At 49.9% G+C, this 21879-nt stretch overlaps 6 protein-coding genes across 8 annotated transcripts in view; 2 read left to right on the top strand and 4 right to left on the bottom strand.

Moving 5' to 3' along the window:
- Positions 1–845: 845 nt before the first annotated feature.
- LOC126576754 (nose resistant to fluoxetine protein 6-like) lies at positions 846–3542 on the bottom strand. Its single transcript, XM_050238059.1, has 11 exons — positions 3423–3542; positions 3216–3362; positions 2990–3152; positions 2791–2922; positions 2517–2710; positions 2267–2439; positions 2040–2208; positions 1767–1960; positions 1216–1696; positions 1036–1150; positions 846–964 (listed from the first exon to the last, which is right to left on the bottom strand). The coding sequence occupies exons 1-11, from the start codon at positions 3540–3542 to the stop codon at positions 846–848; spliced, it is 2007 nt and encodes a 668-aa protein (XP_050094016.1).
- Positions 3543–3805: 263 nt separating this feature from the next.
- LOC126575319 (regulator of hypoxia-inducible factor 1-like) lies at positions 3806–7138 on the bottom strand. Its single transcript, XM_050235951.1, has 8 exons — positions 6865–7138; positions 6631–6774; positions 6374–6542; positions 6149–6244; positions 5336–6071; positions 5112–5262; positions 4852–5038; positions 3806–4772 (listed from the first exon to the last, which is right to left on the bottom strand). The coding sequence occupies exons 1-8, from the start codon at positions 7096–7098 to the stop codon at positions 4486–4488; spliced, it is 2004 nt and encodes a 667-aa protein (XP_050091908.1). The 5' UTR covers positions 7099–7138; the 3' UTR covers positions 3806–4485.
- Positions 7139–8385: 1247 nt separating this feature from the next.
- On the top strand, positions 8386–10718 carry LOC126575320 (uncharacterized). The gene is made up of 6 exons (XM_050235952.1): positions 8386–9196; positions 9287–9637; positions 9711–9790; positions 9855–10312; positions 10375–10505; positions 10583–10718. Exons 1-6 carry the CDS (start codon positions 8405–8407, stop codon positions 10697–10699), a joined length of 1929 nt encoding a protein of 642 aa, XP_050091909.1. The 5' UTR covers positions 8386–8404; the 3' UTR covers positions 10700–10718.
- Positions 10719–10852: 134 nt separating this feature from the next.
- Positions 10853–13796, top strand: LOC126575316 (uncharacterized). Its single transcript, XM_050235948.1, has 8 exons — positions 10853–11208; positions 11284–11423; positions 11496–11639; positions 11716–12564; positions 12645–12838; positions 12919–13405; positions 13489–13591; positions 13669–13796. Exons 1-8 carry the CDS (start codon positions 11055–11057, stop codon positions 13740–13742), a joined length of 2145 nt encoding a protein of 714 aa, XP_050091905.1. The 5' UTR covers positions 10853–11054; the 3' UTR covers positions 13743–13796.
- On the bottom strand, positions 13456–16958 carry LOC126575317 (nose resistant to fluoxetine protein 6-like). 3 transcript variants are annotated; one of them, XR_007608260.1, is made up of 12 exons: positions 16686–16958; positions 16452–16594; positions 16231–16380; positions 15992–16157; positions 15773–15907; positions 15499–15695; positions 15258–15427; positions 14831–15193; positions 14616–14766; positions 14216–14548; positions 13859–14149; positions 13456–13718 (listed from the first exon to the last, which is right to left on the bottom strand). XR_007608260.1 is itself a non-coding variant. In XM_050235950.1 (11 exons), exons 1-11 carry the CDS (start codon positions 16822–16824, stop codon positions 13913–13915), a joined length of 2142 nt encoding a protein of 713 aa, XP_050091907.1. In that variant the 5' UTR covers positions 16825–16936; the 3' UTR covers positions 13734–13912. The 3 variants fall into 3 exon arrangements, 2 of the variants coding, with proteins under 2 accessions (XP_050091907.1, XP_050091906.1); XM_050235950.1 differs by lacking the exon at positions 13456–13718 and having other exon boundaries at positions 13734–14149; positions 15300–15427; positions 16686–16936; XM_050235949.1 differs by lacking the exon at positions 13456–13718 and having other exon boundaries at positions 13735–14149; positions 16686–16935.
- Positions 16959–20100: 3142 nt separating this feature from the next.
- LOC126576753 (nose resistant to fluoxetine protein 6-like) overlaps positions 20101–21879 on the bottom strand; it is a 3323-nt gene continuing 1544 nt past the window's right edge. The window contains exons 6-13 of the mRNA XM_050238058.1: positions 21872–21879; positions 21621–21789; positions 21157–21350; positions 20932–21088; positions 20674–20863; positions 20472–20614; positions 20281–20395; positions 20101–20204 (exon numbers count right to left, since the gene is read on the bottom strand). The exon at positions 21872–21879 is cut by the window's right edge and continues 165 nt beyond it. Of these exons, the coding sequence (XP_050094015.1) occupies positions 20101–20204; positions 20281–20395; positions 20472–20614; positions 20674–20863; positions 20932–21088; positions 21157–21350; positions 21621–21789; positions 21872–21879 (1080 nt within the window). The remainder of the gene's footprint in view (positions 20205–20280; positions 20396–20471; positions 20615–20673; positions 20864–20931; positions 21089–21156; positions 21351–21620; positions 21790–21871) is intronic.

The raw sequence follows: 21879 nt of genomic DNA, 5'->3' as shown, positions 1-21879 counted from the left end.
AAGTCGTACGTTACACGTTGCCTGTGAATTGGGGCCTTGATCGCTGCAATGGTTCAATATCGTAGACAGGGTCGCGGAATGGTTGATTGAACCTTAGTGACTTTCAGCGGTGATCAGGAAGGTGAGGGAGTTTCCGCAATGATGATCGGAAAATTTATATTCATGATCGGAAATAAATTAATTAACAAGTGTGCGAGTGGTTTGGCAGTTTGACGTCATTCCTTTCAGCCGTCGAAAGGTGCGTCAGCCGGTGGCCGATAACGCAGCATCTGGCGAACATGGTCGGTATGGATCGTAACATTGCGGAAACGTAACGGAGCTCGTCGTCGGCACCCCCCGAGAATGGCCACTAAGTCACTTCCCACGTTGCGTGGCGCGATTAGGTTAAAACCAGTTTTGCGGGAGAATTTGATTTTTCAAAACAAACTTCACCCCACCGCAGGCGAAGACTCTCGCGCGTGAGTTCGTCGCTTGGCATTGAAGTCTTTTGTCTCGACTGAGCTGTCGAGAGCTTTTTTTCGGCTACTGTGCGATACGGGGCGGAATCTTCGAGACGTGAAATTTGGTGACACAGGGTGGGGCTTCTCTCCTCTCCATTCTAATTCCCCCTTCCCCTCCTTCCCCCCGCACCCCTTTGCATGAGTCAAACCTGTCCTGTGACGTCAAGCGCGAAGCTATCAGTGAAAGCTATAATGATCGTTCGTTCATCATCTTTCCGCCTTTTCACACTGTTTAGCACCGCTGCTCTGGATTTGCTTTGCATTACGCCGTCTGGTCTGGCTTTCGGAATGGATTAATAAGAATGCAGGCAAGTCAAAGTTGGTGTCAGAAGCGCATTATCGCATTTATGGCATTCTCGCGTCCGTATCGATTTTCTTTTCCACCGAACCGGGTTCCGTTGGGACAGCAGTATTATTTGGCGCTCGCGCTACCTCCGGGTCGATTTGATTATGCTTTTTGTGTCCTTGAATTTGGGAATAAGGAATTATAAGATTACCAAAAATGATGCAATGCGTTTTAGCGGTGCTAACCTACCCATTAAACCACCGAAAAGCTGCTTCTGGAGCGCCGATGTTGGCAGCTCGATCAACAGGCACAACAGTAAGGCCATCAGACAGGACATTACCACCGAACCGAGTACCATTGCAAGCTGATGGAAGAAGAAACGCACCATTATGTAGTACCTTTCGATTGCATAAGAAGCCAAGAACTCACCGTTGTTAGATCACTGAAGTACACTGGCCCTCGCGCACTGACGTACAGGTAGCGCATGATAAGCGGATGGCACAGGTACGCACCGTAAGCGAGCCGTCCCAGCGGTTCAAAGAACCGATAGTTCAGCACACGCATCGTCGTCCTGCTGACACCAAAGATCGCCCCGAGGAAAATGATGCAGAGTGAGATGCCGATGAGATTCTTCGAAACCACAAAGTAGATCGCCATCCAGAGCGATGGTTTGCGGAACTCGTTCACGTAGAACATGTACGAGGGCAGCATCGAGAGGAGAACGAACGGAAAGGTGAGATACCAGAGCACGCGGAACCATTTCCTTTCGGCCAGGTTGATCGAGCGGGCATGCAGTGCCACATAGATGACGCCCGTCAGCACACCGAGCATGTAGTTGCCAAAGTTGATGTGCGTCGGAATGTAGGAGCGAAGGTAGTGAATGTCGTGCCACAGCACGTACCGTTGAGCTCTGATGGGGAGAGAAAGAGAAGATGATAAATTATCGATTTGAGTCGCATTCGAACGGAACAAATGCTTACTCCAGTGTAATCACGAACGTCCCTTCCAGTCGCTGGTAGTAGATGAAAAGAGCCGGAATGGTGTATGCTACCGCGATGACCAGCGTCAGGATTGCGATCTTCAAGCGTGGCAAGTTCACGATCGCCACAAGCACCACCAACGCTATCACAAAGATCTGGAACTCGGCACCCAGGTACCAACCTTGCTGTACGCACTGTACGTAGAGAGAAACGAATAGTGATACCATGAAAATACACTGGATTATCCTCGATCGTGAGTATTGTCAACCGTACCGGTTGTTCCGCGTTCACGTAGTTATTGATGTACAGCATGTTAGTCCACCAGTTTCGTCGGCAAAACACTTGCTCCGTTTCTGCTCCCCAGCGCCATATTGGACCCTTCTGGAGCTTCAGCAGCCAGGTGGCATGGAACAGTATCACGAACGCGTACACCGGCGTCAATCTGGAAGCGATCAAGAAGATCAATCGAACCGAGCTTCGCTCCCTTCGGTCTGTCTTACCTAATGTACCGATACAGGATCGCGATCGGAACGTACAGTACGCTGATTTTACCCTTGCGCTTTTCCGCATACTCCAGGAACTGCACCGCGAGCAGGGTGCCACTCATCGCGAGGAACGTTTGCGTGATCTGCACGCCGTTCGTGAGAACCATGGAGGCGAGATTGTGATACAGCTATCCATAACGAAAGGCGCAAAATGGCGGCGTTAGTCATCGCGATGATCGCGAGATGTGAGTGATCGCGCTGTTACCTGTTCGAGTTTTTCCGGATGCGTGGTGGGAGTGAGCGTTATCAGCAGTACGGCGTGGCCAAAAATGACGAGTGTCATCGTGAAGAAGCGTAGGGCCTGGAAGAACCGTAGCTTTTTGTGGGTTTCATCGTGCGAACGTGACGTCAGCCGGTACCAGTTGCGCTGAATCGAGAAGGATGTCCACACCATTTTTCCTAGCGCGAGAGAAGCACGAGAATAATTGTGCGTGAAGATGAAGGTGTTCTGTTCCTGCGACGATCATGCGTGAGCTTACGTTTACTGTCTAGATCCTGCTGAAAGTGGCTAACGTGTTGTTTGTAGTTGATCGAGCTATCATACCACGAGGACACTACAACTAACACAATCAGTAGCAGCAAAATGAGCAAGAACGAGTAGTCCAGTGCGTCTAGGGTGGGAGAATAAGGACATCAAATGGAAGGCAATCCAGGCAGAGCGCATGCCAGTGATCATACCGAGTTGCATCTCACTCGACGATGTATCGCACGATTGTACCTCAGCGTGGGCCACCAAACCGTACGTATCGTTGAGCTGCTTGTTAATGCAAATCTCCACCAAATCGTCATACTTTGCTCGATTGTCCACCGAGTCGTGGAAGATGTTTTCATCGAATTTGTACTACACGGAACGAATAGAGTTCATACAGTTCCCCGTACTACCTTTGGGAGTGAAGGGCCTTACCTTAGTGCTGATTGGAAAATTATCTACAGAAAGTGCATCGCGGGCCGCCGGTGAAAGCTGTTGTACGATTTGCTGACACCGCTGTATGCAGATACCACGCTTAAGAACCGCATGGTTGAAGTGACGTCTGTAATCGCTGGAAAAATCCTGAAAATCACGTAAGCACGTGCAGAACGGTGACACGGAAGCGTACTACTGAATATATACCTCAATCAATCTCCAGAGATCGGATTGATTGTTGGGCTTAAGGACGACCGTTGCCGTACAGTAGACACCGTCGGGATCATCGGGACCAGGCAGCTCCAGGCACTCCTCGTAATCTTCCATCACCCAAAGCTTTGGCATTCGATGGTACTGTGACACTGCGGTGCACGATGTTAAACGATGACCGCGGTTTCATTTCGTGGAGAAGAGAAAACGGCATAATTAAGGGGGTATGTTTTTTTTGGCGCACAAAAACGATCACGATCGCGTTTATGGTGGCCACGCGTTTCTTCTCTTATGTCAAGGTCTCTTCGAGTGGCGTAAGAGCTTTTTTGTTTTCTTTCTTAATCCTTCTCGTGACGATAGATCATGTTCTTTCATTGTGGTGACAATTTTGTGAGATTTTTAACATTTAATTCACGCATTCACACTTGAAAGGTATGGAGACATCCGTACAATCGATCGACTCACTTTCGATAAACTCTCCTCTGATCCTCGGGATCATCATTAACTGGAGCAACAGCACGGACACAGAACCAACGATCACCAGCACGGATTTTCCCATCCTATCTCTTTATCTTCCCACTGGAACACTAGGAATCTTGGGTTTCAACTTTAACTTTGTCGACCCAGATTAGAGCACCTGTGCTTTACCGCGCTGTCTCACTGCCAACACTAGACTGAAGCAGTTTGCACGCATCTGCACGGTTATGTCGGCGCTCCGGACAAACAGGCTCCGTAATGTCGTCCATTAACAGAGCAGACATTTCCAAGTTCAATGGTACTGTTTTTTGTGTTATCCAACGCCCTCGGTGACGATTACAGTGGGCTACGGATGACGTTGAATCGCAAGAAGTACCCGGCCCTGGTCAGTGTCAACCGTAGGCTAAAGCGACGTCTAAGGCCACGAGCTATAAAACGGGCAAGTATTTCTCTGACGTTGTGTGGTAGTAAATTTAATTAATTTTCAGCTTCTATCACTGTATCCCCCGGTGGGGGTGCCCACAAAACCCCGACACATACACGTACACTAAAATGTGCCGAAATAGATTTCAGCGAAAGTTCGTTAGTTTTTCTTTTTCTCGTTACTCCTGCAGCATATGCGGTCGATGGTGGGTTTCAACAGCTGAATCATCGGTTGTTCGATGAGCAGAAACACACAGAGTCCACAGACGAACGCAGTAATGTTGGCTTGATAGACCATTCTGACAAACTTTCCGACGCTAATCGAAGAACCCAGTTGCTCGACCAGCAGCATAAAGCGCATCACGACATCATGCAGCACGTACACACTGTAGGTCAGCTTGCCGAGTGTGGTGAACAGTTTGAGGGACAGCGTACGCCGGAACCATCCTGTACGAAGCAAATGGGAACGAAGAGAAGTTAGATCATTCCGAAAAATGGAGTCGAACGTGACGCCCAAGGGAACAACCTTTGGGAGCATTGATCGAGCGCAGGAACCAGACGGCCATAAACACTCCGATCACATTGCGGTAGAGTGTGCTGTACAGGGAAACCCAGAGCGATGGTTTCGGTATCTCGATCCTGTACCAAATCCCGCAGGAAACGATGATCGCGATCAGTAGCGGTGTTATCGCTCGGTCAACGGCACGATAGAGCTTCAAAGTGAAGAGATGAAAGAGTTGTTTTTGTGTAAAAGAGTGAAACAGAAGAAACACGAACCGAGCTTACCGGAAGTGCACTCAGCTGCAGCTTGTGATTGGTGACACGATCGTGAAGGTAACCAGCAATCAGACCGGCCAAGTAGCTGCCCGTGTTGGCGTAGCTCGGCATGTAAATCTTCCGTATCCAAGGTTCGTGCATCGTAAGCAGCTTCAACTCACTATAAACCAAACCGACATTAGCAACCAGTTCAGTGTTATAACATGTCGCGTGGCCATTGGAACGCTACAAACCCCAGCTTAGCCGGTAACACCGGGTGCAGCCGCTCGGTGTGCGTAATATACGCTGGCATCCACAGTGAAACGATCGTTGCCACCGTGAATAGGATGCCACTGCTCTTGGGCCAACGATGCACCGCCAGCAGCACCGCGAGCGCCAGCACGAAAAGCTGCAAATCCGTCGCCAGATACCAAGTGTGCATGAGACAGAGATCCTCCGGCCAGGCCAGATTGTTGACGAACAGCAAATTGCTCCACCAGTTCTGCCGGCAGATCCCATTCTCCGCCGTAAACAGCCGGAAACCGTTCACGTTCGTATCGAATCGTACGTTCACGCTGACGGAGAACAACAAAAAGTACGCGTACACCGGCAGCAAACGGAGCAGCCGGTTTAGCACCTTACTCGCCACGTACCGGGCATCGATCGGGCGTGTGCTACTATCACGCATAAAGTTCACGCTCAGCAGATAGCCCCCGATGGTGAAGAAGATCTGGACGAGAAATGCGTTCGAGCTAAAGTATGCCAAGGCCGGATAGAAATTCAGCCAACGCTCAAACTCTGCCCAGTTGCTTGCCGGTACGACACTAGCGGTCAAACTACTGTGCAGCACGATCACCAGGTGGTTCATCAGCACACGCAGCCCATCGACGTAGAGCAGCTCGTGGTGTAAGCTCGGTGACCTTGGTTCCGCCAGCAGCCGGTTCCAGTTTTGGCGAATCGAAAACGCCATCACCCAGGCATCGTGGGGCGCTATGTGGGAAAATGGAGATAGATTTAAATTTTAGACCAGCTTAGCTAAATAGTAATGCCGTTCGGCAGACAGTTACCATAATCATTCGACGACCAGAAATCGATGAAAGTCGCGATGAGCAACGCACCCACCAAGACTGCCGTAATCGCAATGAAAGCGAGCTCCAAGAATGCTACAGTAGACAATGAAGAAACAATGTGGAATTAATCGAAAATTAGCATGCGTGTTAGGACGCTTTCATTGGACGCTGGGAAGCGAACGCTGGGGAGAATCAATCGATCGCACATTCGGATGCACCTACTGAATGGTGGCGAGGGGTGGCTGATAGGTGGCCGGCAGTACTCCAGAATCGTGTGTCCGGTGATGTTGTACCCGTCACGCAATCGTTTGTTAATGCAAACGTTTACCAGCGAACTGTAGCGCCTGTTATCGGCCACCATCGTGGGAAACACCTTGCTGGGGATAAGGAACTGACCGAAAAAGGTCGAACATTGCGTAAGTTAAATTCACAATCCCGGAACTGGAGAGAGTGCGACACAATGGGACACCCGACGTTACCGTAAAGTTAACAGGAATGGCGGGAAGATCAAGGGCACTGCGTTCCAGTGCACTCAACCGCTCCACCTCATCGAAACACTGCGCCGTACAGACGCCCAACTCGAGCACATGTCGCCGATGATTGTAAACGATCCGATCGGTACTCTAGCGTGGCACAGAGATAAAAAAAAAAGTAGAAAGTGATGAAACGCGGCAGCCAGCACGCGACATTTGAGCACTCGGAACGTAACATACTTCTGTATTAGGAGCAACGTATCCTGCCGGAAACTGATCCACCGGAAGCACGGTCTTAGCGTAACAGTAAACGGATGCGTTGGAACGTGCGATGCAGCTCTCGAAATCATCGTACAAAAAGATATCCGGTGGACGGTAGGGACCTTCCGCTTGTACCTGTGACACTAACCACAAACAGAACCACAACAGCGGCCATCGGCCTCCTGGCCACACTGTGCTCAAGCAGCGATTCATCTCTAGGGACCCACGGTGGCTATTATTCCGAACCTCTCGCGCCGCTGTTCAATCAACGACTGCGACGGGGCGGATTGGAGAAAACATGTTCGCATCGATCGATCTAGCCGAGCTCACGGGGCAGATCGTCTGTGAGAAATGCGCAATGTCGTCTAGCCCGTCTAAGCAACCGCTGCGATTAGCTCGCTCACAATGGATTCCAATGGTGAGCGTGGTTGGTTTGAGTGAGCTGTGATCGAACACTGAACGGACCCGCCCTGGTTGACGGTATACTACAATTAGTAGTGACTAGCTCACCATGAGCTTTACGACATCCAGAGCACGCTCTGTACGCTCTAGAACACGGTGCAAGGACTCGGCTGAGTGACCAACGCCACTAGATCAAGGTCCTGGGCCCTTCTACGAGACACCTAGCGGATTGAGAGGATGCTCCTATCTCGTTGGGATAATGGTGGCTAGCGGTTTGCGGCACGTGAAAGGCCGTAATTGGCTGGTGACACACAATGATCTGCTAATATGGCACGCCGGTTGTACGGCCAGACATGTCGGCAAACATGCAAAACAACAATTCAGCGTCGATGCAAGGGGGGTCGAAGGTGCAGGTCAGAAGCATTTGCAGTGAATTGTACTGCTGTGATCGCATCGCGAACCCAATGTGCGACTCACGCCATAGAGTAATCGGCAAATATTTACGGTAGGGCTGCCGCTGCTGCATCTGTGATGTCTACTCGGCGTGCTAGCGCAGTAGTAGGCGCCAAAGTGTGAGTTCGGTGCGAGAAGCACGCAACCGACGAACGGACGAACACGGCCTACTGAAGTAGTATGTTTGCTTATTTATGACGCCTCTCTTTGACAGATTCAACCTCGCATCTCGTCCGTTCAGCCATTTAAAAATGTACGATCCCGGTATGTTAATCTTCCAGTGCAGCTTAATTATAAATGCTCTTTATTGAGCTCCGATTCATATTCAAATCGTAAAATGCGCCAGACATTTGATTGTGACTGTGACTGCGAACGTCACCACGTCGTGTTGGACCTCGGACCATCCGTAAACACGCCGGCACCGCGGTGACCGTCTGACCGCGGTCAAAATCGATCTGTTTAATGATTTGTAGGGCTTCCTCGTTCGTCTGTAAGATGAGAGCGAAAGAGAGATGGAAAGAAGCAACGTGCAACGTGCTGTCCTGCTGGACAGCTGATAAGGCGGCACAGGCGCTTTAGTTCCGTGACGGTAGCGGTAGCTATGCTCCTGCATGCCAGCTGATAGAAGATAGTCCTTCCCGAGTCGTCTATTCGAGCGCATTCGATGATGTGCCTCCGGTATGGATCCCAGTTCGTGGTGCTACTGGTGCTTCTGTTTGCAATCAGCTCGCTGCATCAGGTCACATCCGATGGCGAAGGTGTCTTCCGTTCACTGTACGTTCTAGAGGATTGGAACGAGTGTAGCGCCAGGACGGACAAACCGGTACGGTACTGCATGGCGAGAGTCATCCTTCCCGAGGACGGCATCCGGCACGTGGCAGGACCTTTCCTTCCGGTGGACGATCGTAAGCACTTCCGCCGAACGCTCCTCGAATGGGGTGTCTGTTTGTCCGCCTCGGCCACGGAACTGAACAGTGACATTTCTGGGAGACGCACGGAGCTACCGAGCTCATGGAACCGATCGGATCGCTACCGGCTCGAGCGGCACTTCTATCCGGACGACTATCAGGCGGATCCTCGCACGGAACTAGCTGTCCAGGAGCGCGTGCTTGCTGGATTACGCACCAAGCTGCCCGGTGTCCAGCCATACACGGAGGTGGAATACTGTGTTCCTCCCGTGCCTCCCGAACAGTATCAATCAGCCGTCACTCTAACGCTCTCCACCTTTGTCGCCATCTTCGTGTGCTATTTGTTTTTCAAATCTCGAGGATCGCACACCAAAAGGAGCAACAGCAGCAGCAGCACACAAGCGGCGAAGAGCAAAGCGAATGCCAAGCATCAGTTCCTTCTGTTTGACATCTTCAAATGCTACGGATTGGTCGGGCTGGTGTTGGCACATTGTTGCCTGTTCGGTCCATTCATGCTGCCACTGGAGGATACCTCAGATCTAGAGCGGGTAAGCAGCAGGGGCGCGCTCGCTCGTTCGCTCGCGTTTTGCAATCGATCGATCGAAAGCTAATCGACCCGTGGCTTATCGGATTCGCAGGTTCTCACCCAACCGAACGTGAAGCTGAGCCAGCTTACGTTCCCGTTTCTAATGCTCGTCTACTTCACCATGAGCTCGATGCTGTTGACCGTGAAGCTGGTAGCCGATCGAAGATCATCGGAACAAAGGGGGGCGCCAGCGTCGCGACCTACACTGGCGGCGATCATCGTGAACCGGCTGATAAGGCTGGTACCGCTCAATCTTCTCACGCTCGCCTTCTGTGCCCTCGCGTACGAACGCTTCGTGGCCGGACCGCTCGCACCTCGTCAGCTGATCGTGGAGCAAACCGCGTGCCGGTCGCACTGGTGGCTCAATGTGCTGTTTCTCTCCAACTACAACACCCGTGAACCGGTTCGCATCGCATCTCCCCCTCTTAGCACACGATCACGATCATGTTTGTTGATGTTCACGCTCTCCATTACAGTGTCTACCACACTCGTGGTACGTTAGTGCGGACTTTCAACTGTTCATCGTCATCTCGACGCTGCTGGTTGCCTCCTTTCGGTGAGAATTTCGGTTCGGCAAAGTGAAGGGTATTTCATAAATTTCTCGTTCTCTCCCGTCACAGATGGCCCCACAGGACACCACTTATCATCACCGGTGCCATCGTGTGCTCCTTCCTGGGGCCCTTTCTGACGGTGCTCTGGAATGAGTTCGATCCAACAGGACCGCTCAGTTTGCACGAGATGCGTTTCTTCCTACTCGACAGTGCCTTTATGGCGCGGCTGTACACCCCCTTCTACAACAATCTCTGCTGGAGTGTCGGTGGTATGGTCGCCGGCTTGCTGTACGATCGCTACCGAGAGCTTTCCGGTCGATCAGGCCACAGCACCGTGTGCCGCACGTTGAACCAGTTCATGGCGTTCACCTTCTTCCTGCTGCTCGTGTTCATTCGCCTTACGATTGAAGCTTCCGAAAGCTCCGACGGTCATCGCCTCTGGTTGGCGGCTTGCTACGCACTCTACAAACTCACGGCGGCTGCCTTCTTTAGTGCGCTGTTCCTGCGCGTATCACTGACGGAGAATGGTAAGTTAGCGAGGGGATGCGTTGTCACTACTTCACTAACATGTTGCCACAACGTTTTGCAGACTTCCAAGGATCGGCCGTGGTCAAGTTCGGGGCCAAACTGTACTACTGTGTTTACCTGATACACTTTCCCATCTTTCGGATCATGTTTAGCAACGAAACCAGCGTGCTGCATGGTTCCCCTGAGCTACTGGTAGGTGGCAAGAGCACAAGCTGACAGAATGCGGAGACAATTGAGCATTCTAACTGACGGTTTTACTTTGTTTTTAGGTTTGGATGGGCCTAAAGGTGTTCTTCGTGTCCTACCTCCTTGCGATCGTGCTACACCTGGCCGTGGAGAAACCGACGATGGACCTGCTGCGCAGAATTATCTTTGGGAAGAAATAGATAAAGCACCACGTGATCGAGTGTTCTGTTTTTATTTGTTTTAACGGATTCGATGCCACAAAAAAAAACTGAAAAAAATAACAAAGAACAACGCCGTTAGAATTCGGTAACGAAAGTAAATCACGTTGAGAGCCGCTCCGTCCGAGCTCCGATGCTCAACAGATGGTTTTGAAGGTCAATAGACACTAGAAGCCCCCCGGGGGACCATCTCCAGCAGCCAACAGCCACCCGGTGTTGGCGGTGGAACCGAGGTAGCTCTGGAGGGCTCTCAAGGTTTTATGTAAATAACGTGTTTTTTATTTAAATTCTGTTGTCTTTTTTGTTACACGATTGTGGCTGAGCTCCGTGGACGAGCATGCCGATCTTGTCAGATCAGTTTCGGCATTCGATGAACGTGGATCCATCGGAAATGGCTCCACCCAGAAGAGGGATCCGTTTTGTGGTTTGCTTCCTGGTGTTTCTAGGTAGTTCTAGCGGTATTTCTGGTAGCGAGGAAGTGCCGTTGAAAGGTGATGTTTCGTGTAGAGAGTTTCGTGTCTCTCCGTGGTGGCTTTGTGCTCTATTTCGTGGGTGTCCTTTTTCAGATGATTACGAAACGATGCCACCACTGTACCTGTACGAAGATGTAACCGATTGTTTCGAGCGACACAGTGCCAGCTTGTACTGTGTTGTGAAGACGGTCATCAGGCCGAATCCACAGTCCGCATTGTGGAACACAATCGAGGTAGCACGATGGCTGGGGTTCGATTAATCGAACATAGTGAATTATGTTTTCGGTTCTTTTCTTATGCACCAGAGGTACTCGAAACGTCCTTCGTTCCACGAGCATTCCCTACTCGATCGTGGCCTGTGTGTGGATGATTGTGCGGCGCTGGTGGAGGGCCTGGAGCCCGCTATGCAATCCTTCCTCGACACAGAGCGCTTGACTTTGGAGCATTATGTGAGTGGCACGAATTCCGGTCTAATCGGTGGCCTAGATGCTTACTGCCATTTCCTCACCCTCTTTTCTGTTGTAGCTTCTGTTGAAGCTGCTCTCCGATGACGAACTTCCAGCTCACCAAAAGCAGTACGGTCGGTTGCTCAACATTTGCGCCAACTACCACCTCTGGTTGCGGTACAATCTCACGGGCTACTCCGAGCTGGAACGTTGTGTTACCAAGGAAACGCACCAGTCGACATCGATCAGCGGGTACCATGTGCTGTTTGCTGTACTCGTGTTCACACTGACCGCCCTAGTGATCTATGCAACCGCGATGGATTTGCGGCGTGGATCACGGACCACCATCACCACCACTAACAACAACAATGAAGCTGCTGCGCCACCTACCACCGAACTACCTCTCTGGATGGAGTTTTCGGTGCGCCGAACGTGGTCGCAACTGGTGGCACCGCCAACGAATCAACTGCAACGTGATTTCGCCTTCGTCGAGCTGTTCCGGCTGCTGTCGGTGTTCTCGATACTAGCCATCCACGTGATGTGCTGTTACACTGCCGCTCCAACGGCCAATATGCGGCTGCTGGAGGAACTGTATGCGCATCCGGTAGTGCAGTCGTTGGGTAGCGTTTTCCCCTTTCAGGTACACACTTTCTTCACAATCAGTGGCATGATGCTGGCGGTGTACTTTATGCAGTATGCTGCGGGCAGGCGCATCGGATCGTCCTACCTGGGGAAGGCCATTCTTGCTCGCTACGTTCGCGTCTTTCCGCTCATGTTTCTGGTGTGGCTGTACTACGTGTCGTGGTTCGATCGGTTGTCCCAGGGTCCCGGTGACTATCGGTTCTTTGAGACGGAAAGGGACAACTGTCGTGCGAATGGGTGGCTTAACTTTCTGTTCTTGAATAACTACTTCCAATTCAACAATATGGTAGGGAGCGCAGCGCTTATTGCAGACAATAGACAGCAACAGTCGCGCAATAACGAACCTCTTTCTATTATGCTACGCAGTGTATGCAGAATTCGTGGCACCTTGCTGCCGATTTTCAGTTCTTTCTCGTCGGGCTACCGCTCCTGCTGCTCATCCACCGGCATCCGAGGCTAACTAAACCGCTCCTAGTGATCGCTGTCGTGTTCTCACTTGTTGTGCCAACTGCCAATCTCTATTATCACAAGATACCCGGCATTCTGCTGACCGTTTTCAAGTAAGAAAGGTTTGGCGCTCGAGCTGGAAACAAGCAGTTGATGTTACTCACTAGAAAATGTGTTCCACTTTCCCCGCCAGGCAACCAAGATTCGTGTTCTACGCACACCGCGAGTTCCAGTACGACTACATGCTGTTCCACACGAACACGTGTAGCTACTTTGCCGGACTGTTTGCCGGGTTGGCCTATCATCGGCTGAAGACGCATCCCTCCCTTGAGCTAGAATCGATCAAAGGCATACGGGTGCTGAGATGGGCACCGTTGGCGTTGGTCGTTGGACAGGCCTCGATGGCGTTCATCTTCTACCGCCTTGACTACAGCGAGCCGTTGTTGTGGAATGCCATCTTCGGTGCACTTCATCGGTGCAGCTGGGGTGTAATGTGTGCGGTGGCGCTCCTCCATGGTGCTACGGTGTGGCGTGCAAGATACTCGCGGCTTCATACACACCCCGCCGTCCTGCTGCTCAGTCGTCTGTCGTACGGAGTGTTTATGGTGCAGTTTTCGGTGCTGAAAATTCACGCTCGAAATGCCACCGGTACCGGGCTCGAGTACAATTGGCGGATCTTTGTAAGAATCCGCTCGCAGCGCAGTGGCAGAGAGGAAAACGGAGGAAATTACTAATTATGCAATACCTCGGTTACTCGTTCTAGGTCGAGGTGGTTGCTTCTGGGTGGATCTGGTGTTATGTGTCCGCGTTTGTGTTGGCCGTTCTGGTTGAGTTTCCGATTGCAGCCATCTGTAAACGATTGCTTCGTAAGGATGTGAACGGGAGCAGGAGAATGTATGCTCTGGCTATGACTTAATTATGTTTTATTGATCTCGATACGCAGGTTCCCCAAAAAGTGACAAACCGAGTCGCGAACGTATGAAATCAACATATCTGAAAGAAGACAAAGGCAACTGAGATGTCGTTTACTGAATTCCGGTTATTCCACGCAATACTCCTAAATGTATAAACGAAAATTAAAGTATTTGAATACTTTCTAATGCCACACAATGCTAAGCATGGGAACGGCCTACTTTAATCCAATTCCTAGATGCTAGAAGTTAGAATTCATCGCCTCAGCTACGCCATTAACAACGTTCCTCCAATCCAGCTGGCTTCACGTTCGCGGCATTCATGATCGTTGGTATCGCGACTTCTCTATTCGCAGCTTTACCCGATGTGGACACTACCGCCGGTGGTTTCCGTTTTGTTCCACCATTACCGAGCAGCAGTTTGAGCAAAACATCGAACGGTTTTTCCACCAGCAGAAACGCTACGAGCGCGATGGCGTACGACAGCACGAACGTTGAGCAGTAGGTTGATATCTGGCAGAGCGGAAGAGAAGCAGATTAGTGATCGGAATGAAATTAAAGTCCGGGGAAACGCCTCACGATCAGTTGCACATTGATGCGCGTATCCTCGGGATAGTTGGCGAATACGATCTTCAGCACGGTCATCTGCATTAAATAGAATCCGAATCCTAACCGTGCCAGCACTCTGCTCAGTGTGTTACCCGCGAACCAACGCCCTAGAGGCGTGTTGAGGTGATGGAAGGTGAGCAGCAGGAAGGTCGTCGAGTAGAAGGCACCGATCGACACCTTGTGCACCCCGGAAAGTAGTGCCATCCAGGCGGACGGTTTCGTGAAGTTGATCATATTGTAAAGGGGCGCCTGCAGTGCAAAACCAGCGATTACGATCGAACCCAGGCTGAACACGATGCGTAGCTGCGATGACAGGAGGGATTTGAAATGAGATTCGATGGTAATCGTGCCAGCCCTCCAGGCCACCTACCGTGCTGAGCGGTAGCGTTAACTCTTTGCGTGCGATTCGATGGTACAGCAGGCCAGCGATCATACCGGCAAAGTAACTGGCGCAGTGCATCTCCGTCGCCTGGTAAGACTTGACAAAGTATTCATCATACCAAAGCTGGTATTCGCTGCCTCTGTGGGATCATTATGAGTAAGTGAGTAACAGCTATCGATCGCGATGCATCGACCGAAACTCACTTCATAGTAAGCGGCATCATGGCATCGAGGGCATGCAGGTAGGTATTGAGCATCGGTAGCACAAATCCAGCCATCCCCAGGCCCGTCGCCGCCCAGAATGTGGCCTTAGGGAACCGCCACAGGGCCGTCATGACGCAGAGACCCACGACGAAGAGCTGGAAATCGGCCGCCAGGTACCAGGTGTGGATCAGACACTGTTCCTCCGGTTGATAGTAATTGTTGATGTATAGAAAGTTGATCCACCACTTCTGTCGACAGATGAGGCGCATTTTCGGAAGGATCTTGTAGCCGGAAGGGGTCGTCAGGTAGGTGTCATAGCGGGACACGGTGAACAGCATAAGCACCGCGTACACGGGCAAAGATCTAAGCAAAGCGAAGCAGTGATAATCTCAAGATTAGTCTGCGAACCTCTCGCTCCCTCGCTTACCTAAGGTAGCGATTTACGAGTCCCTGCCAGAGGATACTGAACTGAAAGCGCTTGTTCTCGGTGTGCTGCAAGAACTGTACCGCCATCAGTAACCCGCTGATGCTGAAAAACATATCGACCTGTGCGGGGACAAGCGAGAAAAGCATCTGCGAAACCGGATGTGCTGAGAACTGGAAACGAAAGCACAGAGCAGGATAATAGCGTTAGGTCCGTGCGGTAGGTGCACCCTTCTCCTCCTAACCTGCTCCATTGCCAGTGGATTCTGAGCGGTAAACATGCACATGCCGATGAACACGTGCAGCAGCAGTATGACGCTCATCGTCAACACGCGTAGCTGGTCGATAAAGTACAGATCCTGCTGGTACTGTGCCCTACACGATTTGCGCGTCAACGCGGCCCAATTCCGGCGCAGCGAGAATGCCGTCAACACTGTATCGACTGTGAAAGGGAGTAGCGCAAGCGATTAATTCACTTACTGTAGATATTGTGGCACTATTGTCGTTCTATTCACATACCACGCCTTTTAAGGGGACGCCTGTAATGGTCTTCATCTGAGGACGCTCGAGCTAAGCGGCAATCGTAGCATTGAGATCCTATCGTCACTAGAACCAGCACCACAAGCAGTGTTATGTATGCGATATCGTATGCATCTGTATTGGATTGGAAAAAACAAGAAGATCGGATTGAGCTCTTCGTTTGGTGCTTCTATTCTGGGCACAAATCCCTCTGGTTACCCATAGGTCTCACAAGCGTATCATTCGTGGTACACTCTTCAATCTCGATGTAACCGCTCAGGTTGTACTGGGTTCGAAGGGCATAATTTTGGCAAACGTTCACCAGGCGACCGAACGATTTCCGGTAATGCGTCACATTCGGAAGCAACCAATCGGGCATAATGAACTGCAAACGATAGCAAAAAATAATTAAAAAAATGCCAATAGAACAAAATATCGTGCCCGCAAACAGGACGCACCCTTTTGGTGATATTAAACTTTGGCTCATAAAACCGATCCACCGGTACACCGGACACAGTGAGTTGTTCCATCTCGCGAGCACACTTGTCGACGCACACACCACGTGTCAGCACATCGTGATTATACTGGAAGGTATATTTGGAGTATTTCTGCAAACGAGTAAACGCAGTAAAACACTTGTTAGCACACATCCTGGGGGGCCGCACACGCGTCACCGTACCTTGATGAGTCTCCAAACTGTCGACCGGCTGTCCGGTTTGATGGCCACTTTCGTCACGCAAAACACACCCGTTGGCTGATTGTGGAGACAGTTCTCCATACTGTCGTATACCTGCAGCTGAGGCATCTGCCAGTATTCACTTTCTGCAAACAAACCAAAAAAAAAACAGGAAGAGAGGACACTTGGAGAAGGATTCACTCGTAGCAGTAAGGGATGGAAAGTAAGAACACTAACGGTTGTAACCGAAAAGCACATCAAACGCTCTCACGCCGGTACACAGTACACCGATGGTGACTATGATGATGATGGAAGGTACACTCGGTGGGATCATAGTAGTCGTCCGTCGTCGCCACATGATTGATCGAGTTTTCATGCTAATTTTAATTCCGTTTGTTCTTTTTGGTTGGCCACTTCACTTTAGACACTTTCGAACGAAACAGGAACCCGCCGAACTGTCTAACTAGTGTCATTAGCCTCAGCGAGAGAAGGAGATGCTGCCAGCGCGGATGTTGGCTCTACACTGATCGAGTGCTGGTGTGGTCGAGAACCGATCGAACGGCATCGAGCCCCTTCTCTTATAAAAAAAAATGGGGTGGCTGTTGCTGATGCCGCTATTGACTCGCTGTCGTTACGCATACCTGCAGTGATCTGTAGCAAACGGTTCCCTTAGGGGCATTAGAACTTTCCACTTCCATCTCGGTGTCTTAGTGTTCCCGTTGAGACGTGTTGGCAGACAACAAATGGTTCTAAGCAACAGTGGTTGATTGATTTGCATTCCTATCGCGCGTTGGTGGAGATGTAATTTGTCAAATCGCTGTCTGAGTTTGAACTAAGCCAGTAGAGCTTGATGTGGTAGGCAGAAGAAATTCGAATCCTCAACTCTACGGCAAAGTGTTGGAATTTTCCAATTTTTCATCGATTTCGTATCGCCCTTTTTAGGACGTCATTGATGCCCTCAAGAGTTTTCCATTTCATCAAAGGGCTATGGAATGAAACAAACACCAGCGCTCCGGTGGCGTTAATCGATTTGTTAGGAAAACGCTTTGCTGCAAGCAATCTCCGGTCCGCCGGAGTGCTTTCTTGCCCCACGCCTCGGCCGGTACGAATGGATTACTCGTTTTGGCCATGAATTTGAATATTTCATCGTTTTTGTTGCGATACTTGTTTTTCGGAGGGTTTGACCGGCTCGACCAAATCGCAGTATTGCTTTTGAACTGGATTGTGAGTCGTTAGAGTTCGATCTTCGGCAAGGTAAACAGGTTTGTGGATGCATTTTGCAATTTCTCCGAGAAAAACCGGATATGATGAGAATTTGTGACAATGGCAACATGGCGGAAGCATATTTTTCTAATCTGGAACCGTATTTTGGGACGGTCTTTTGCCGGTTAGTCGGTTTTCATGGTCTCGATGCAAAGGTTCAAGGATGCATCTCGTCATAACCTGTTATCTGAGGCGAATTTTTGACAACGGCAACATTTGGAAAGATGGCAGCAGATTGCTTCCGAATGTTAATCGCAGGGCAATGGCTTTGGCTAGGTGATCTTGAACAAGCTGCTGCCTCGAGATTGTTGTTCGATTGAACGACTTTCAGCACATCCTTGCCAGTGAATCCAGAGACAGCTAAGCTAGCAAACGATAAGAATCATTGGCCCCTTTAATTGGTGCAATTAATTTTTGTTCTTCGCCAAACAACAAAAGGGGTTCTAGTGGTCTTCACATGCAAACCGTTATTCATTAAAAGCAAAAATCACAAAAGGTACAGTATTTAAATTACTATTTAATGTATATCCATAATTAATAGAACAATTTATTTACCAAACGATTTGCAAAAGACAAAGGATACGAAACGGCAAAGTAACCCAATGAGCCACCTGACCCCAAAAATGTCTCATCGATTGAGTAGATTATCCGATCATCCATTAATGCATTCGTTGATTCCGCAGCTTCCATTAATTTTTCGCGCTACTGTAATGGTGCCTTATAGCACCTCCAAATCCACCATCACGACAATTACTCATTGCGCACGCATCTCACATTAAACCCCCGGGGCAGGGTTCCTCGTCTTCCCTGTCGCAATCTCCGCGTGCTCGCGCCACAAAACGCTATTTGATGATGAAGGTGAAAGTGCTGTTTGTTCATCAACAAATTTCCACAAAAACCCATCGCAAATCGTTCCATCATGGGGATGTGGTCACCATTCAATCAATCAAGAGCGGCATGAAAAGCTCGCCCTCCCACAGCATGGTAGCGCCGCGTCTGGTTTTCAAGGTCAGATCAGCTGTTCCGCGGTTTGCTGCAACGAATGAATGAATGGTCCGTCGAGCAGCTGGGCAGCAGGGTCCGAGCGCGCACTCGTAGCTTCACGCATATTTTCGCACCGCGGAAAACCGGTTAATGGCGCACGACCACGATGGCATCGTGGGGCAGGTGTATGATTATCGTGACGCGAGCATCTAATCGCCGCAGAGAGGACTTCAGAATATTAGAAAACGAGCCTGTGCCTGTCTTTCGGTTGTCGGAACGTCAATTCATCGTTTAATTAACAAGATAAGGATGCAATTTAGATAAGGCACGTTAGCCTGTTGCTGTCAGGATACTCTCACACGACAAGGACCACCGCTGTTAACAGATTTACATCGGGCGCGCAAGGCAGCCAATTATACATTGCAGCCTAGCACTTGGCACTCCATTAAACGAAACAAACGTTCGTGACACGCGTGCGTCAATGTGTAGAATGTTCCAAATGCTTTCCGGTATCACCGCAAGAGAATCTTAATGTGAGGGTTGCACTTTGGCAACCCTTTGACAACCGATCATCATCAATCACTAGACTAGTCTAAGTGTTGATGCAATCACGCTGTGCTCCATCTGTACCCTCGACTGCCAGTTTAATGTAATCAGAAGGATCGGTTTTTTTTTTGCACCAGTTGCACTGCACCCCGGGCCGAAGTTTCTGGAATGGAAACTTTATCTAGCTGGACGGGTTTTCTGGCTCACTGCAGCACCACAAAGTGCGAATGCATAATTTTGAGATTTGTAGAACGCATATTTCCTCCCCAAGCAGCCGCATTTGCGCATTTCTTAGAACGCGCTTTTAGCTTTTAAATACTCTACTTTGTTGGCCACACGGTGCAGTGTCGTTTGTGGAGGATTAAACTAACAACCCAACCTGCAGTGAAGCAGGAAATGAAACTGGTAATGCCGGTGACATGCCAAAGCACATATAACGAGCGAATGCGATAAAGATGTGATCTAGAGGTGGATAGTGAATTTGCAACGTTTCAATCACTCACGCATGAATCCATGATGGGGTAAACCTCATGGTGAGTGAAACAAAGTTAATCGCATGGTATTCCTGCTATACATTTTTTTACAATGGATATCAAGAATTTCAGTACATTACCGTATTTTATCCTCTATCTTTTTATTGGAGAAAAAAGACAATTTCAACAGAGAGAGAGAGAGAGAGAGAGAGAGAGAGAGAATAAAACTGATAAATGTACAAAATATGTAGCAACTGATACATACCACTTCATCACAATTTCCCAACTTGTTTGTTAAAAAGATTAACTACGACTTTTACACATAAAGTGCGTTAGTTATCGCGACATGATTTATTGTATTTTACCCTCGCGATAATGAATATAAATCATGATGTCACAATCGCCGTATCTACCTCTCCGGATACAGCACCCAGCATCGATACCATTCCGCCATTCTTAACCAACTGTATTTCCTCCTTGTAAGCGCACTCTGGGATAGAAAAAAATCAAGATGAAGTGGTGGCATTCATCGATATCAATCACCAAATCGCTCATTCGCTACGTACCGTGCTTCGGTGAGAGGAACGCCATCTGAACATTAGAAAAGGGTGCCTCAATCAACAGATACATGAGCATTCCCATAAGATAGGCCAGCACGAGCGTGGAGGACGTCGAAACGAGCTATCGGATGATACGAAAAACGAAGGCATTATAGGACGTTCGAGCCTGCTAATTCCTGCCCTGCAGATTGACCTACGATTCGCATGTCGCTAACATAAACCGGCTGCCGCACGTTACCCAACGTGACGCGAATGATGAAGAGATGGCACAGAAAGGCACAGTAGGTCACCTTGCCGAACGGTCGAAAGATGGGGCTACAGAGAGCGCGCCGCAGGATTCCTGCAATGTGCGTGAGCATCACATGTTGAATATGATGACGACGATAACAACGTACTTACCAACGCCAACACCGAGTGCCAACCCCACGAACAGAATGGCAAAAAGGAGACCCCAGAGATTGCGGCACAGTCCGGCATAGAGTGCTATCCAGAGGGCGGGCTTCTCGAACTCGTACGCGTAAAAGAGGTACGCCGAGAACAGTATCGCTATCGCTACCGGAAGTGTGGTGAAACAGAGGATACGGAAGAGCTGTCGAGTGGTGTGGGACGCCATAGCGGCATTAGAAACATGGCACGGCCTTCCACTTTCGGACTCACCTTATAGTGACGGTCGGTAGCATCGAATCCACGGTGTTTCAGCGTGCGATACATCAATCCACCCATCAGACCGGCCAGATAGCTGCCAGCGTTGGTGTGCGTCGGGATGTACATCAGGCGGTACATCGGATCGTACCACAGCACGTACTTAAGGGCCCTTAAGGAGCGCAAATAAATTTCAACCTCTCCACTTCCTCTCCCTCATTTACACTAATCGCCACTTACTCTGGTCGCAGCATCACCACCCCTTCGAAGTGCTGCACGTACGTTACGATGGCCGGTGCAAGGATGGAGGCGACCGAAGCGAGCACAAACAGTGGTGTCCGCGCTTTCGGATAACGCAGCGTGAGGCCGAGCAGCAGCAATCCGAGAATGAAGAGCTGGAAATCGGTCGCCAGGTACCAGCTCTGCTGAAGGCACTGTGAGGAGGTAAGAGGTCAACAGAAAGAAGAACAGTTTAACGGCCTTTTCCGGCTTGGTTTAAGTTCACAATCTCGCTGGCCTACTGCGATTGATAATGATAGTTCATTAAGAAAAAAAAGGGTAATAATAACATCCATCATCTCATTACGATCCAGACCGAAGATTGCATGCAATTAGTGGTGGTTGTAAAACTAACACGAAGGGTAAGTAGACCTATTAGCCGTTAGTTAGGTTGATAAACGAGCACAACGCCGTAAAGCACCTACCGGTTCCGATACCGTGAGATAATTGTTGACGTACAGCACGTTCGCCCACCAGTTGCTGCGGCAAAAGGTACGTTCCGTTTCGGCCAGACGCGTCCAGATCGGTCCATCCTGTAACCGGATCAACCAGGTGGCATCCAGCAGCATCATAAACCCGTACACCGGCGTTAACCTGGGCGAGACGCGAAGACAAAGGCAACATAATCAAAACAACCTTCCTTCCTCACGCGCTCGCTCGCTCGCTCGCTCGTTACCTTAGAAA

This window comes from Anopheles aquasalis, chromosome 3 (assembly GCF_943734665.1).
Source record: "Anopheles aquasalis chromosome 3, idAnoAquaMG_Q_19, whole genome shotgun sequence".
Lineage (NCBI taxonomy): Eukaryota > Metazoa > Arthropoda > Insecta > Diptera > Culicidae > Anopheles > Anopheles aquasalis.
The sequence above is the reverse complement of the archived record's forward strand: the minus strand, read 5'-3'. Positions and strand labels throughout refer to the sequence as shown.

Coding starts and splice junctions, on each gene's coding strand:
- LOC126576754 (XM_050238059.1), bottom strand. CDS start 3,542: ATGGAAGATTACGAGGAGTGCCTGGAGCTGCCTGGTCCCGATGATCCC. Junction 2,923..2,989: donor GTCGAGTGAGATGCAACTCG/GTATGATCACTG, acceptor CTCCCACCCTAG/ACGCACTGGACTACTCGTTC. Junction 965..1,035: donor GCTTTTCGGTGGTTTAATGG/GTAGGTTAGCAC, acceptor CCCAAATTCAAG/GACACAAAAAGCATAATCAA.
- LOC126575319 (XM_050235951.1), bottom strand. CDS start 7,098: ATGAATCGCTGCTTGAGCACAGTGTGGCCAGGAGGCCGATGGCCGCTG. Junction 5,263..5,335: donor GTGTTACCGGCTAAGCTGGG/GTTTGTAGCGTT, acceptor TTTGGTTTATAG/TGAGTTGAAGCTGCTTACGA. Junction 4,773..4,851: donor CTCGATCAATGCTCCCAAAG/GTTGTTCCCTTG, acceptor TGCTTCGTACAG/GATGGTTCCGGCGTACGCTG.
- LOC126575320 (XM_050235952.1), top strand. CDS start 8,405: ATGATGTGCCTCCGGTATGGATCCCAGTTCGTGGTGCTACTGGTGCTT. Junction 10,313..10,374: donor CGTATCACTGACGGAGAATG/GTAAGTTAGCGA, acceptor AACGTTTTGCAG/ACTTCCAAGGATCGGCCGTG. Junction 10,506..10,582: donor ATGGTTCCCCTGAGCTACTG/GTAGGTGGCAAG, acceptor CTTTGTTTTTAG/GTTTGGATGGGCCTAAAGGT.
- LOC126575316 (XM_050235948.1), top strand. CDS start 11,055: ATGCCGATCTTGTCAGATCAGTTTCGGCATTCGATGAACGTGGATCCA. Junction 11,209..11,283: donor CGAGGAAGTGCCGTTGAAAG/GTGATGTTTCGT, acceptor GTCCTTTTTCAG/ATGATTACGAAACGATGCCA. Junction 12,565..12,644: donor ACTTCCAATTCAACAATATG/GTAGGGAGCGCA, acceptor TATGCTACGCAG/TGTATGCAGAATTCGTGGCA.
- LOC126575317 (XM_050235949.1), bottom strand. CDS start 16,824: ATGAAAACTCGATCAATCATGTGGCGACGACGGACGACTACTATGATC. Junction 15,428..15,498: donor ATCCACTGGCAATGGAGCAG/GTTAGGAGGAGA, acceptor TTTCGTTTCCAG/TTCTCAGCACATCCGGTTTC. Junction 14,767..14,830: donor ATGATGCCGCTTACTATGAA/GTGAGTTTCGGT, acceptor ATGATCCCACAG/AGGCAGCGAATACCAGCTTT.